This window comes from Marmota monax, unplaced genomic scaffold (genome assembly GCF_021218885.2).
Source record: "Marmota monax isolate L192 unplaced genomic scaffold, Marmota_monax_Labrador192_F-V1.1 WCK01_AAM20220418_F8-fsc00111, whole genome shotgun sequence".
NCBI classification, from domain to species: Eukaryota; Metazoa; Chordata; class Mammalia; order Rodentia; family Sciuridae; genus Marmota; species Marmota monax.
Genome location: NW_026695067.1, coordinates 6,311,242 through 6,323,501, shown reverse-complemented (window position 1 = coordinate 6,323,501; position 12,260 = coordinate 6,311,242). Strand labels below are relative to the sequence as shown.

General features: G+C 41.5%; 1 protein-coding gene and 1 non-coding gene across 11 annotated transcripts in view; both read right to left on the bottom strand.

The window, feature by feature from the left end:
- Positions 1–9,757, bottom strand: part of Parp6 (poly(ADP-ribose) polymerase family member 6) — a 32,884-nt gene extending 23,127 nt beyond the window's left edge. For 6 of the 10 annotated variants that reach the window (XR_006848107.2, XM_046428032.2, XM_046428041.2 and 3 more), the window contains exons 1-9: positions 9,637–9,757; positions 8,070–8,331; positions 6,486–6,651; positions 6,194–6,388; positions 5,480–5,557; positions 4,663–4,757; positions 3,962–4,022; positions 3,637–3,727; positions 3,123–3,189 (exon numbers count right to left, since the gene is read on the bottom strand). Coding sequence is in view for 8 of the 10 variants with exons in the window: in XM_046428032.2 (XP_046283988.1) it covers positions 3,123–3,189; positions 3,637–3,727; positions 3,962–4,022; positions 4,663–4,757; positions 5,480–5,557; positions 6,194–6,196 (395 nt within the window). In the remaining 2 variants the exon portion in view is untranslated. The other 4 variants (XM_046428037.2, XM_046428033.2, XM_046428034.2 and 1 more) reach the window with 4 other exon arrangements.
- A 1,000-nt stretch (positions 9,758–10,757) lies between these two features.
- On the bottom strand, positions 10,758–10,865 carry LOC124081778 (U6 spliceosomal RNA). The gene has a single exon (XR_006848117.1). It is a non-coding gene; the product is annotated as a U6 spliceosomal RNA (small nuclear RNA).
- Between the last annotated feature and the right edge of the window lie 1,395 nt (positions 10,866–12,260).

Here is a 12,260-nt window from a genome sequence, read left to right as displayed (position 1 = left end):
CCTTGGCTCTTGCGAATGTATACAAAATATCCAAGCCCAGTCTTATTGACTTATACCCCCAAAATCATTCTGTTTCATCTCCATTCTTGCAATTCTTTTTTTTTCTTCCTTTTTTTTTTTGTTCACTTACTAGTAAGAATTGAACTTAGAGACTTAAGCCTAGGCAAGTGCTCTACCATTGAACCAGCTCTCACTTCTATTCTAATCTACAGTCACATTTTAGCTCAGCCCTTCATCATTTCATGTCTAAGGGTATATAAAAGCTTCATACTAAATTAGTTCTGGTCCCACTACAAAGTTACCAGAATACTTTTTCTGAAATTTAATCTGACCATGTCCTTTTTTTGCTTAAAACCCTTCAATGTTCTTATTGCCTAAAGGACGAAAGCCCAAGATCTGGCTTTTTTTTTTTTTTTGTACTACAGATTGAACCACTGAACGACATCTCCAGCCTTTTTTATTTTGTTTTGAGACAGGGTCTTGCTAAATTGCCTAGGCTGGCCTCAAGCTTGCAATCCTCCTGCCTCAGCTTCCCACGCCACTGGGATTACAGGTATGTACCACAGCAACCCACCAGACTAGACATTTTAATAAAACTTTACATTTCGCAAAGTGGTTGCATATACTCCTCATTTCATTCACATAGTTCTGAAAGGTTTATAGGGCAGATGTAGAGGCAGGTTCACAACTTGTCCAAGATCACACAGGTGGCTAATCCTGACTGGAACTGGGACTAGAGTGTAAGTCTCCAGGTATTAATTTAGAGTTCTTTCAAATAAACTGTGCTATTGCTTTACAAACCAACAAGGGGATTCCTCAGTAGTTGAATACCCATCAAAAATCATGAAAATAGATCTATTTCTCCTCCAAACAGAAGATAATAGGGGGAGAATCCTCTCTAAAGTAGTACTTTGAAATTACAACTAACAAGGGAAAGTTATTAGCAACCATCCACCTCATTATCTATCCAAAAGAAGCTCAAATTCAGAAGAACCAGCTCTCAGAGCAGCAGGAAATAATCTACTCAGAACCTGACTCACTGGGCCAATGGCACACACCTTAATCCCAGCATCTCAGGAGACTAAGGCAGGAGGATTAGAAGTTTGAGGCCAGCCTCAGAAACTTGGCAAGACCCTGTCTCAAAATAAAAAGGATTGGAGGGGCTGGGATTGTGGTTCAGCGGTAGAGCGCTCGCCTAGCACGTGCGAGGCCCTGGGTTTGATCCTCAGCACCACATAGAAATAAATAAATAGAGATATTGTGTCTAACTACAACTAAAAAATAAATATTTAAAAATAAAAATAAAAAGGGCTGGAAATGTAGCTCAGCCGTAAAGCACCCCTGGGTTCAATCCCTACTTTTCTGCCTTTGGTACTACCATTCTTCCCTCATTTTTTGTTTGGTTTTTGTTGATATTGGGAAATTACCCTAGGGCTTCACACACGCTAGATGGGCACTACGCCACTCAGCTACATCCCCAGTCCTTTTCAAGAATATTTGAGACAGGGTCTTACTAGGTTGCCAAAGCTTGCATCAAACTTGCCATGTTCCCGCCTCAGCCTTCAAGTAGCTGGCATTACAGAAATGCACTAGCACATCTGGATCTCCCCTTATATTTATCAATAATATTCAACTTCTTGAAACTCCTTACACACATGGTGCTTCATGTGATTATGCCCCTGTAAATATTATCCATTCTTCTGTGCTAGAAAATCATTAATCATCTCCTTTTCATTTTTTCACTCACAGATCTTACTTGCCACCAGACAGAGTCAATCCTTCCACTATATTCTTCCTAGATCTTACAAATTCACTTGTATTAGAACAAATATCCATTGGACTTTATTTGGAACATCAATGATGTGGAAAATGTGCTACACTTCTCTTTGTACAGCAAATACTTAGCACAAACTTCTCAACAACTTCAAGAAACTAAAATTGTCTAAGCTCCTAGAGCCCTATTCCTAGGAAATCACAAGAGGAAATGTGGATAGCGTGATTCTGATTCCACAATTGTATTCTATTTTTTGGGCCGGGAATTGAACCCAGGGGCACTTTTACCACTGAGCTATATCCCCAGTCCTTTTTTTAAAAATTATCTTATTTTTTTAGTTGTCAATAGACCTTTACCTTATTTATTGATATGCGGTGCTGAGAATTGAACCCAGTGTCTCACACATGCTAGGCAAGCACTCTGCCACTGAGCCACAATCCCAGCCCATCCCCAGTCTTTTAAAAAATTTTATTTAAATTTTTAAAATTTTGAGAGACTCTAAGTTACATGAAGTTGGCCTCAACTTGCAATTCTACAAGTAAAAATTTTAAAAGGGCATTTAAAGAAACACACATTCACACTAATAAAACACTGAATTTGTACAAAAAAAAAAAAAAAACACACCCCAAACTTGAGATCTTCCTGCCTCAGCTTCCTGCATCAATGAGAATACAGATATGTGCCACCATGCCTGACTTTTCTTTAAATGCTAAACAGTGATGAACTACTCCTTAACTTCCAGGAATTCTCAAGGTCTGATACCCAAGAACCATAGGCTCCCTTTTACAACCATAAACAATGCTACCGAAATTTGTTTCTTAGTTTTTCCTGGCTTATTTCAAAAGGGTATTTTTAAAAAGGAAGCATTCGATCCAAGGCTCTGTCCATGCACATGTGTTGCTATAGTTTACATCTTTGATGTCCAAAAGTCTATGTGTTGAAGGTCTGGTCCCAGCTTATGGCACTATTGAAAAATGTGACCTTTTTAAAGTAAGGCCTAGTGGGAGGAAGTTAGGGTCAGAGGGTATGCCCCTGAAGGGGATATTGGAACCCTAAGCCTTCACTTTCCATTTCTTTATTTCCTTCTTCCCTTCCACCATTAGGTGAACAGGCCTCTTCTACCATGCACTCCCACCATGCTGTACTATGCTACCACAGCCCAAAGCAACAGATCCAAGCAATCATGGACTGAAATCTTTAACACTCTATGCCAAAATAAATTTTTCCTACTTTCAAAGTGAATATCTCAGGTATTTTACCACAGATACAAAAACCTGACTCATGTGTCCATCTCTCTTTCCCTCACATATCCATGAACAACAACAACAAAAAAAATCAAATTTCTTACTTTTTCAACTGAAGACCCAGTCCAAATCCTTCCTTATTCGATGGCTGGAAAACCTCAATTGATGGTTCTGCAAAGAGAAGAGAAAGTTCCTAGTGTATACATATCTCTATCCTCCTTGGAGTTTAAAGCCATAGTTCAGTGGAATAGTTTCCTCACAGTCTAAAAACAGTAGCTACTGCATATTCTAAATAATAATGTGGAAGAGAAAAACTTCTGAGGTAGATAGATTGTGGAAGCTCTCTAATCAATTTCAAATATTCTCAGTAGGAAATTGAAGGAAAGGGAAGAATAAATAAATGATATCTTAGAACTAGAAAACAATTTCATTAACCAAGAAGGCCTTTAAGGGATAGCTATTGAGAAGACATCAATGACATGAAACTGAAAATTCCCTATCAATAGCTATAGATTGAACCCAAGGGCCTTACTCCTAGTTTTTTTCTACTTCAGTTAACTTAGAACTTTAGATTAGACCACACTCAGAGTACCCGCTTGCCCAAATCACTGCTTTTACCTGGTCCATCAAGGTACTGGGAGAGAGAAAATCTCAGCCTTAACACAATAGGTTCTGTCCGGAGGACCTTCCAGGCTGTAGATACTTCCTCCTAAAAGAATAAGGGAAAGTTTCCAGTTTACAATTGGAATGGACTTGAAATTTCCCCTATGCAACACATACATGCACATGACAGTACACACCACTGTCTGCTGATGGTCTAGGAAAGACAGAGATGAAGAACCTGTGCTCCAAATACAGCACTCAGGAACAAGACTCCTGGCCTACATGACAAAATCCACAAGTCCAGATAGATATGTTGTTGGCAGGTACTAGCACCACTTACATCGAGGAAGCTGATGTTGATGTGGAGATCAATGTCCACGTCATCGATAGTTCCATATTCTCTATAGAGATACAGGCAACCACAGGTGAGTCTCATTAAGGGAGAAAGAAGGGAACAGAAACTGAGACAGAAGGAGAACTGAACTGGGGACAGGGGAGAGGAAAGGTTAGAAGACAGTCTGTATATAGGGTCTTAGCTGGATGATCTCAAGCCACTTATATGATCAGGGCTTTCTCTAGGACAGAAACTCTTCTTACATCAAAAGTAAAATTACTGACTTTCAGAAATTTAGGATAAGAAGAAATTTATTTACTTATTATTATTATCGTTGTTGTTGTTGCTTTGGCCATACTGAAGATTAAACCCAGGAGCACCTAGCCCTTTTTATTTTTATGGTATTATTATTTTTGAGACACTGTCTCACTAAGCAACTAAGGCTGACCTTGAACTTGCATTCCTCCTGCTTTAGCCTTCCCAGAAGCTGGGATTGTAGGTGCCCCTGGCTAAGAGGGAACTTCTAAGAAAAGTAGTTTTACTACCAATACCTCCTGTTAGCCAAGCATCAGTATTTTGGGCAAATTTTATCATTAAGCTCACTATTTGTCCCCTTATCACAACATAAAAAGAAAAAAAACCTTTAGTCTTTTAACAACTCAGAAATAAGTGACTTGCTCCCCTGCCATCCTGAAGTAGAGTCTTACCTGATGGATACAGAGTTCTCACTGTAGATCTCCTTCACAGCTTCAATGTCTGCATCAAGCTGTGGGTGTCGATACAGGTCAGCTGCACAGCTCCCCTAAGATAGCAGCAAAAAATGTAGGGTGGTAGGAGGGGTGGAAAAGGATATATAAACAGGGAAAGACAGACAAAAATAAAAAGAACATGAAGATACACCAGAAACAGAGGGAAACAAACAGCAGCAGTACAGGGAAGCGAAAGCTATTTATATAAAGGAGTTCTTGATGGTGGCCCTAGCTAGAGATTTTATTGACAAATCCCTTCCTCCTACATCACCACTTTAAGGAAGTTTCTGAAGACCAAATGTAGGCCTTTCTTGAGGAGTTCACATCCTTTAAATCTTAAGCTTTTCCTCTCAGGCACTGACCTGCTAAAACTCAGGCTAAAGGGTACAGATTTTAACTCAAGTAAGTTCTATCTGAAGAGCGTTCTGAAAGTGTGAGCATTTTTGCTCAAGAGTATGTCCTTTTAAGACTTGACCCTAATGAATAATCCTCACTGGCTAGTGAAATAAGTTAAAAAAAAAAAAAAAAATAGTTCCTAAGAAAATACATATGGCTTTCATTTACAGAGGATGTAGTTTACTCTGTAACAGGTATAAGTCCCAGCCTAGCAGGAGCAAAGACATGGGATAAGCTCTGACAAGACTATAATTAGACCTTACCAACATTATATCCTCATCTCATCACTGCTCCAGGACAACTTCTTTCACTCTTGATGTATCCAGAGAATAAAATCAAGACCACCCAACATTGAATATTATAAAGAATATAACCTCACCTGAACTCCATAGAGAAATTCCTCTGATTCATTATCTCCTTCTGAATCATCATCATTCCAGAACTGGCCTTTGATGTCCTAATGATGAGAAATAAAGATACAATTATTTCTTAAGTCCCTTTCATTCCATGGAATATGGTGGGGTGACAGAACAGGAAAAGGTTCCTTAGGGTAAAATAACTAAAGACTTAATCCCGTTACACTTTTTGCCTCACCCTTTACCAAGTCTCTCTTCCTGAATCTGATCATATCCAAGGCATAGCTCTAACTTGAGAAAGAAGAAAACAGTGAGGAATTTTGGCCTTCTTAACTCTCCATATGATCAAGGCTCTGGTAGCCAATGAGGGAGGGACACAAAAGACTTCAATGATAAAGTTGATTTCTAAGTATATCTGGATTGTAGTATAAGCCGGCCTCTTCTAGGATCATTACCCAAGGAAGCACCCAAGTATACGTAAGCTCTCTTATTTCATTATTCTGTTTCTATCTCTTAATGTATTTAACTCACCCCTTTTACCCTAAGAAAACACATACACACACAAACACTTCTCCCCCAAGTAATACTATTTCCTGCCCCTTCTCCTTTCTTTAACTTCAGATACCACACTCTTCCAAAAGGGCAAGAGAGAAAATACGGGGGAAAGATAAGGTCAGCACATTGTCTCATCTACCCACTGGATGATTAGTTGGAAGAAGTAAGCAGTCAGTTCTCACCATTGGGTCAGTAGGTCACACACACTCCCAGGTCAGTGCTAGGCAGCACCCCTCCATACCACCAACTGAACCCAGGCCAACGAGATGGGCATTTAGGAGGCCACAAAGGGAGATAAGGGAGGGAGGTGATGTTAGAAGCAACTGGAGATCTGCTGGGGATATCAGACTCTGCTACTGTGGTAACAGGTCACTGTTCTGTGGAAAGCATATAACAACTAGTTACATCACCACTTAATAGCTAGATGGCTTATACACAGGTACACTTTTATTACATGTAAAGAGATATACTTACATGTGTACACATTCACTTTTGTATGTCCTTCTTTAAAGGTAATGAACAATGCCAGGTACAGTGGTGTAGGCCTGTGATCCCAGCGACTTGAGAGGCTGAAGCAGAAGGATCACAAGTTTGAAGCCAGTCTCAGCAACGTGATGAGCCCTAAGCAACTTAGTGAGACCTACATCAAAATAAAAATAAAAAGGGCTGGGGATGCCAGGCACAGTGGTGCATGCCTTTAATCCCAGCAGCTAGGGAAGCTGAGGAAGGAAGATTCCAAGTTCAAACCTCAGCAACCCTAAGCAACTTAGTGAGACTCTGTCTCAAAAAAAAAAAAGAAAACAACTTTAAAAAGGGCCAGGGATGTGGTTCAGTGGTTAAGTGCTCCTGGGTTCAATCTCTGGAACCAAAAATAAAATGAAATAAAGATAATGAACCATGAAAACACTATACAAACATAAGGTACTGCCAATAAATTCAAACAGTAGAGCTGGGATTGGAACAAGGACCTATTCTACTTCATAATGCTACAATAACCTCAAAGCCAAATGTGATGATGGCAGATCAAATGTTTATGCTATCCTGTCTAACCAGTTCATTTTTAAATATTCTTCACCATACCAATCCTCACCACAATTAAGAACCAGAATCACACTCTTTTTCTCAGTCATTTCTCCATAGTGAACCATTATCTTTTTAAAAACATCAATATTACTATAAGCCATTATGCGACAATCATATCTAACAAAGTCCTCAACAATACTGAACGTCCTCAAATAAACATGGTCTGAATTGTTATGGCCAAAATAATGCCCTGGGATCATCTTGGAACCTAGTCCCCAAATAAAAATCCATAATGATCCCAACAAATGCATTAAAAAAAAAAAAAAAAACCACTAACCCCTAACCTTTTCTCCTGCTTGTTTCTAATCCTAAAGACCTCTAATTGTATACCAAGCAACTTTTAGCCCCACTAAAGACTCCACATGCAGCGGGGAAAAACAAAACATCTGTTAAACTATGAAGGGTTAAATGGTAGATAGCAAAGCTACCCTAACAACTGCCTAAAAAACTTCTGTTGCCTCTGCTCTTCCCTTTCAATGCACATATCCACATTCTGCTCAAAGGTCACCTTGACTATCCTTATATAAAATAGCAACAACTCAACATATACTAGCACTATTTCTCTTCTCCCAAAATACTTACTACAGTCTAGCATACATTTATCTCCCATCAGAATGTAAGTTCTATGGCATAGATTTTTTTTTTTTTTTTTTAGAGAGAGAGAGAATTTTAATATTTATTTTTTAGTTTTCGGTGGACACAACATCTTTGTTTGTGTGTGGTGCTGAGGATCGAACCTGGGCCACACGCATGCCAGGCGAGCGCGCTACCGCATGAGCCACATCCTCAGCCCCCTATGGCATAGATTTTAACTGTTTTCACTATGCTCTTAGTTCCTTAACATATTAACCGAATAATGAGCTCTCTGCTCTATAACTAAGTCAAACAAGACAATAACCTAAACCACCTCCAAGCATAGGCAAAAATCATTAAAAAAAAAAAAAAACAGATTTTAAACAGCAAGATTTCATTCACCTTCAAGAGCAGCTGAGAACCAGAATATGAAGATCTGGGGCTGGGCTTGTGAAATTTGAAAATAAACAGTCAAGCATTGATCTGGATGATCACAGAGGAATAAAGAGGGAGGCACTAATGTTCAGGCTGGGTTGTCTTGGGGGATGAGTGGTAAGATGATGGCCACACAGGCCAGAAGTAGTAACTTTTTCAGGGTCTTTATCACTGTAGAAGTCAAGAAAAACTCAGCATCTCTCCAAAGGCTGTTGCTGCTCAGCGTCTGCTGCTTTCATGAGGAGGAAAAAAAAAAAAAAAGTTCAGAGCAGAGAGTTTTTCCTGTCCAAAAAGAGACGTTCAGAAATTACTGGCATTTTCAAACCAGGCTAACGTAGTGAAAGGGACTTCTACTGTCTATTCTCAATACCATTCTCAGAGAGGTGAGTGGGTTTAAGAGCTGGAGAATATAGCCACATAAGGCCCTGAGATAGATCCCCAAGACAAAGAGAAAGAAAACATGCAGAGTGGGGGGGGGGGGGGAGCAGGTGGTAGGTAACAGAATTCACAGAATCATTTTAATAGAATTCATAGAATCATTTAAATAAGAAATAAGGTTGAAAGTTTACCTAGTTCAAAGCTTTCATGTTATGCAGAGACAGTCAGATATATGGAAGTCATACAACTTGCTTAAGGTTAGGAGTATAGGTGAACTATATCATTTGACAAGTCCAAATTACATCCAATATTCATGTGATGAGACTATAATTAATTGAGGGAGTTGTTCATGAATTCAGCAAGACATGTCTTTTTTATTGAAATGATAAAATAAAGAGGGAGTATTTCACAAGAAGTTGGGCCAAATATAGACTATATGAAGAATGCCCAAAGAAGGGTGTTGTTAACTTTGGTGTTTATTTTGAATGATGACAACTACCATGGAATGCTTTATGTATTTCCATGGGAATAAACCAAATGCAAATAAGCCTCAAGTCTGGATCACAAAGGTCTTTTTCCCCAGGTTCATGGGGATCTTCTACGCCTAGTCAGAGAAGCTTCTGATCTCCTCATTTAAACTCTGGGCTTCACTCCCAGCTTTGTGGTCTTGGGCAAGTAAAAAAAACAAAAAAAACTCCCCTCTATACCGAGGGTTCCAGTCTCAGAAAGCCTAGGCCATTAAACAAAGAGCGAAGAGAAGAGCCAGGGAGTGGCGATTCCCGCAGGATAGCGCAACCCCGGGTACCCGGCGGAAGGAGAGAACCCGGCTGGTCCTGAAAACACCCTGCCACCCGCACTTCTAGGGCAGGCCCTAGGGCCTCCCTTGAGGTAGCAGTTACAGGTCTCCCGGTTTCCTCTGAAGCCCCAGACACCCAATCCCTGCCTTCCCAAGAAAGCTCTGGCCACTTCTGTGGTTCAGCCGCCCGGCCTGAGCGAAGCCTAAGTCTAGAAGCCACCCTCAGAACCACCTGGTCCAAACCCCTCACTTCATCCCCCGCCGCCGAGGCGGGGCGGACCCCACACCCTTCCAGCGGTCTGGCCGCCCCGCCCCGTCCCCGTGGTGGCCGCCCCACAGGCCAGCCTCGCGAGTACTCACGGCGACCCCGGGCCGCGCGCGGCCGCCGCTGAGGGGACGAGCGGCCCGGGACGCCCCGCGGGGGCGGAGCGGCGGGCCAAGGGGCGGGGACCAGGCCGGGCGGGCGAGGCCGCGCACCCCACGCCTAGTCGTTCCGTCACGGGTGCGCTGGGCCACTCTGCGCACGCTCGCGCCGCGACAACCGCGATCACGTGTCTCTTTCCTGACCAACCGCCGCGCGGCCGGCAGCCGGGCGCGCCTCCGCTCCGGACCCCAGCTTCAGGGCGCTTGCCCCATAGTCGCTAATTGGGAGGGGTACGGAGCGAGAAGGTGGCGCCTGCGCAGTGGGTTGGAGGGGGGGAGTGGAGAAAGAAGAGAGGCTCCGGGAAGTGGGCGGAGTGCTCTCCAAAGGAGGAATATTTGCGTTTGGCTCCCTCTGTGGTTCGGAGGAATGCGCAGGTAAGGCAATCCACCTGCTTGCTGGGAGGCATCCTCCTTACTGAACCCTGGGAGTCGGCCCACAGAGGCCTAGAGCCCCGTCCTCTCCCCAGGTATTACTGACTCCAAGAATCTCTCTCGAAAGTGAGAGTCAAATATCTTAGACTCTTTTAATTCTTACAGTTTGACTAATTTGTTCCCCTGGTAGCTTCAGTATGGAAAGTACCCTGACCTTCTAAGTTAAGGTAGGTTCAAAGCCTGGTTTCAGCACTTTATTGTGCAACCTAAAATAAAAACTTTTCATTTTCTGAGTCTTTATTCATTCTACCCCTGTCTCTGTCTTTCTGTGTCTCTCTCTCTCTCTCTCTCTCCCCGTCTCTGTCTCTGTCTCTTCAATACTGGGGCGTGAACCAGGGCCTCACACATGTTAAGGCAAGCTTTCTATGGCTGAGTTACGTCCCCTGTCCTTTTTATTTTTTATTTTGAGACAGGGTCTGCTTGAATGCCCAGGTTGGGTTTGAACTTGTGATCCTGCTGTCTCAGATCCCTAGTAGCTGGGATTATAGACATGTTGCACCAATATTTTCTCATCTTTGAACTGGAGACAATAATGCCTATTTCATAGGGCTGTTGTATTGAAGGTAAAATGAGGTAGTATTAGCTTAAACCATTATTAAGTTGAACCATTTTTGTAGGATATAAACAAATATTTGTAACTTTTTTCATGTGGAATGCTTCATGAGTTTGCACAGGGAATGCTAATTTATTCTATATTATTCCAATTTTAGTATATATGCTCCCCAAATGAGCACAAATACCTGAAATTTCATAGGATTAAATTTAATACATTTGAAGTAACCAGCAAGCAGCACACCACCAAAATCCTAGCTACTCCGGAGGCTGAGCAGAAGGATAGCAAATTGAGGCCAGCCTGGGCAATTTAGCTAGATGATGACTCACAAATAAAATAAGTGAGTGAAGCACTGGGTTTGATCCTCAGCAAAACACATAAAAATAAATAAAACAAAGGTATAAAAATTGAAAGAGGGCTGGGGGTGTAGCTCAGTGGTAGAATGCTTGCTTAAGTATGTGCAAGGATTCAATCCTCACACACACAAAAAGTAAATAGCATAATCCTTTGACTAGGAAGTACAGATGTCCCAATTTACATTGTTCAAATTAAGATCATTCTAATTTATGATGGTTCAAACCCAATACCTATTTAGTAGAAACTATACTTTGAATTCTGTACTTTTCTTGGACATAGCATTATGCACTGCAGTCTCAGTGGGGCAGAACATCTGATCAAAGTTGCCCAATCAGCCACAAGATCAAGAGGGTAAACAACTGATACTTTGCAGTGCCCTGTTGCTAAGTATAATGTTCTTTCAGTGGGTTAGGTGTACTAAATGAGTTAATTGGAGCATAATCCCATTGTAAGTTGAGGAGCATCTATAGTCCAAAATGGAAGCTGAAATTGTAGTTTTTATGGTTATTATCCCTAGATATGGCCAGACTTCCTCTCATATTTACCAGTCTTGGGCTCCCATATAACCTTCTTTTCCATCAGCACTCATGGGAAAAGGTTCATCTTGGACATACTCCTCTTCCTCACTTCCTCTTTTTAGCTGGACACAGCACACACAAGGAGGGCCTTAACCCTAAATGAAAAAACCACATTTATTGCTTCTGAACTGATGTCAGGATTTTCCCAGTAAGGATTCTCTTTTACATTTGTATATCTTCAGCCCCTCCTTTCTGACTGATTTTCATTTCAATGCCCACCTCTGTTCACCTTGCCACTCAGCGTGGGCCACAACAGTATCTCAGTTTGACACACCCATTGTATATAATAACTGAAAAAGTAAGGTATATAGCCCAATTGCAGAGTACAGAAGGTCAGAGTAGTTGGGGAAAGAGTTGGTCCTACTCCCTAATGCAGGGTCCCATAATAGCTTCTGAGAACCACATGTGTATGGGAGTGTGAATACAGCACTTTTGGGTAGGCACAGGAGTTCTGACTCCTTCAGTGAAATGTTCAACTCCAGAATTCCATAACCTTCCAGGACTCCCCCTCCTGAACCCTTACCATCTCACACCACTACTCAGTTACTCATGGTGAATCTCAACTGCTTCGTAGTTTTTCAGGACCTTCCTGGCCTTGCTTATTTTCCTATCCATTCCCAATATTTTTGAAAAAATATTTT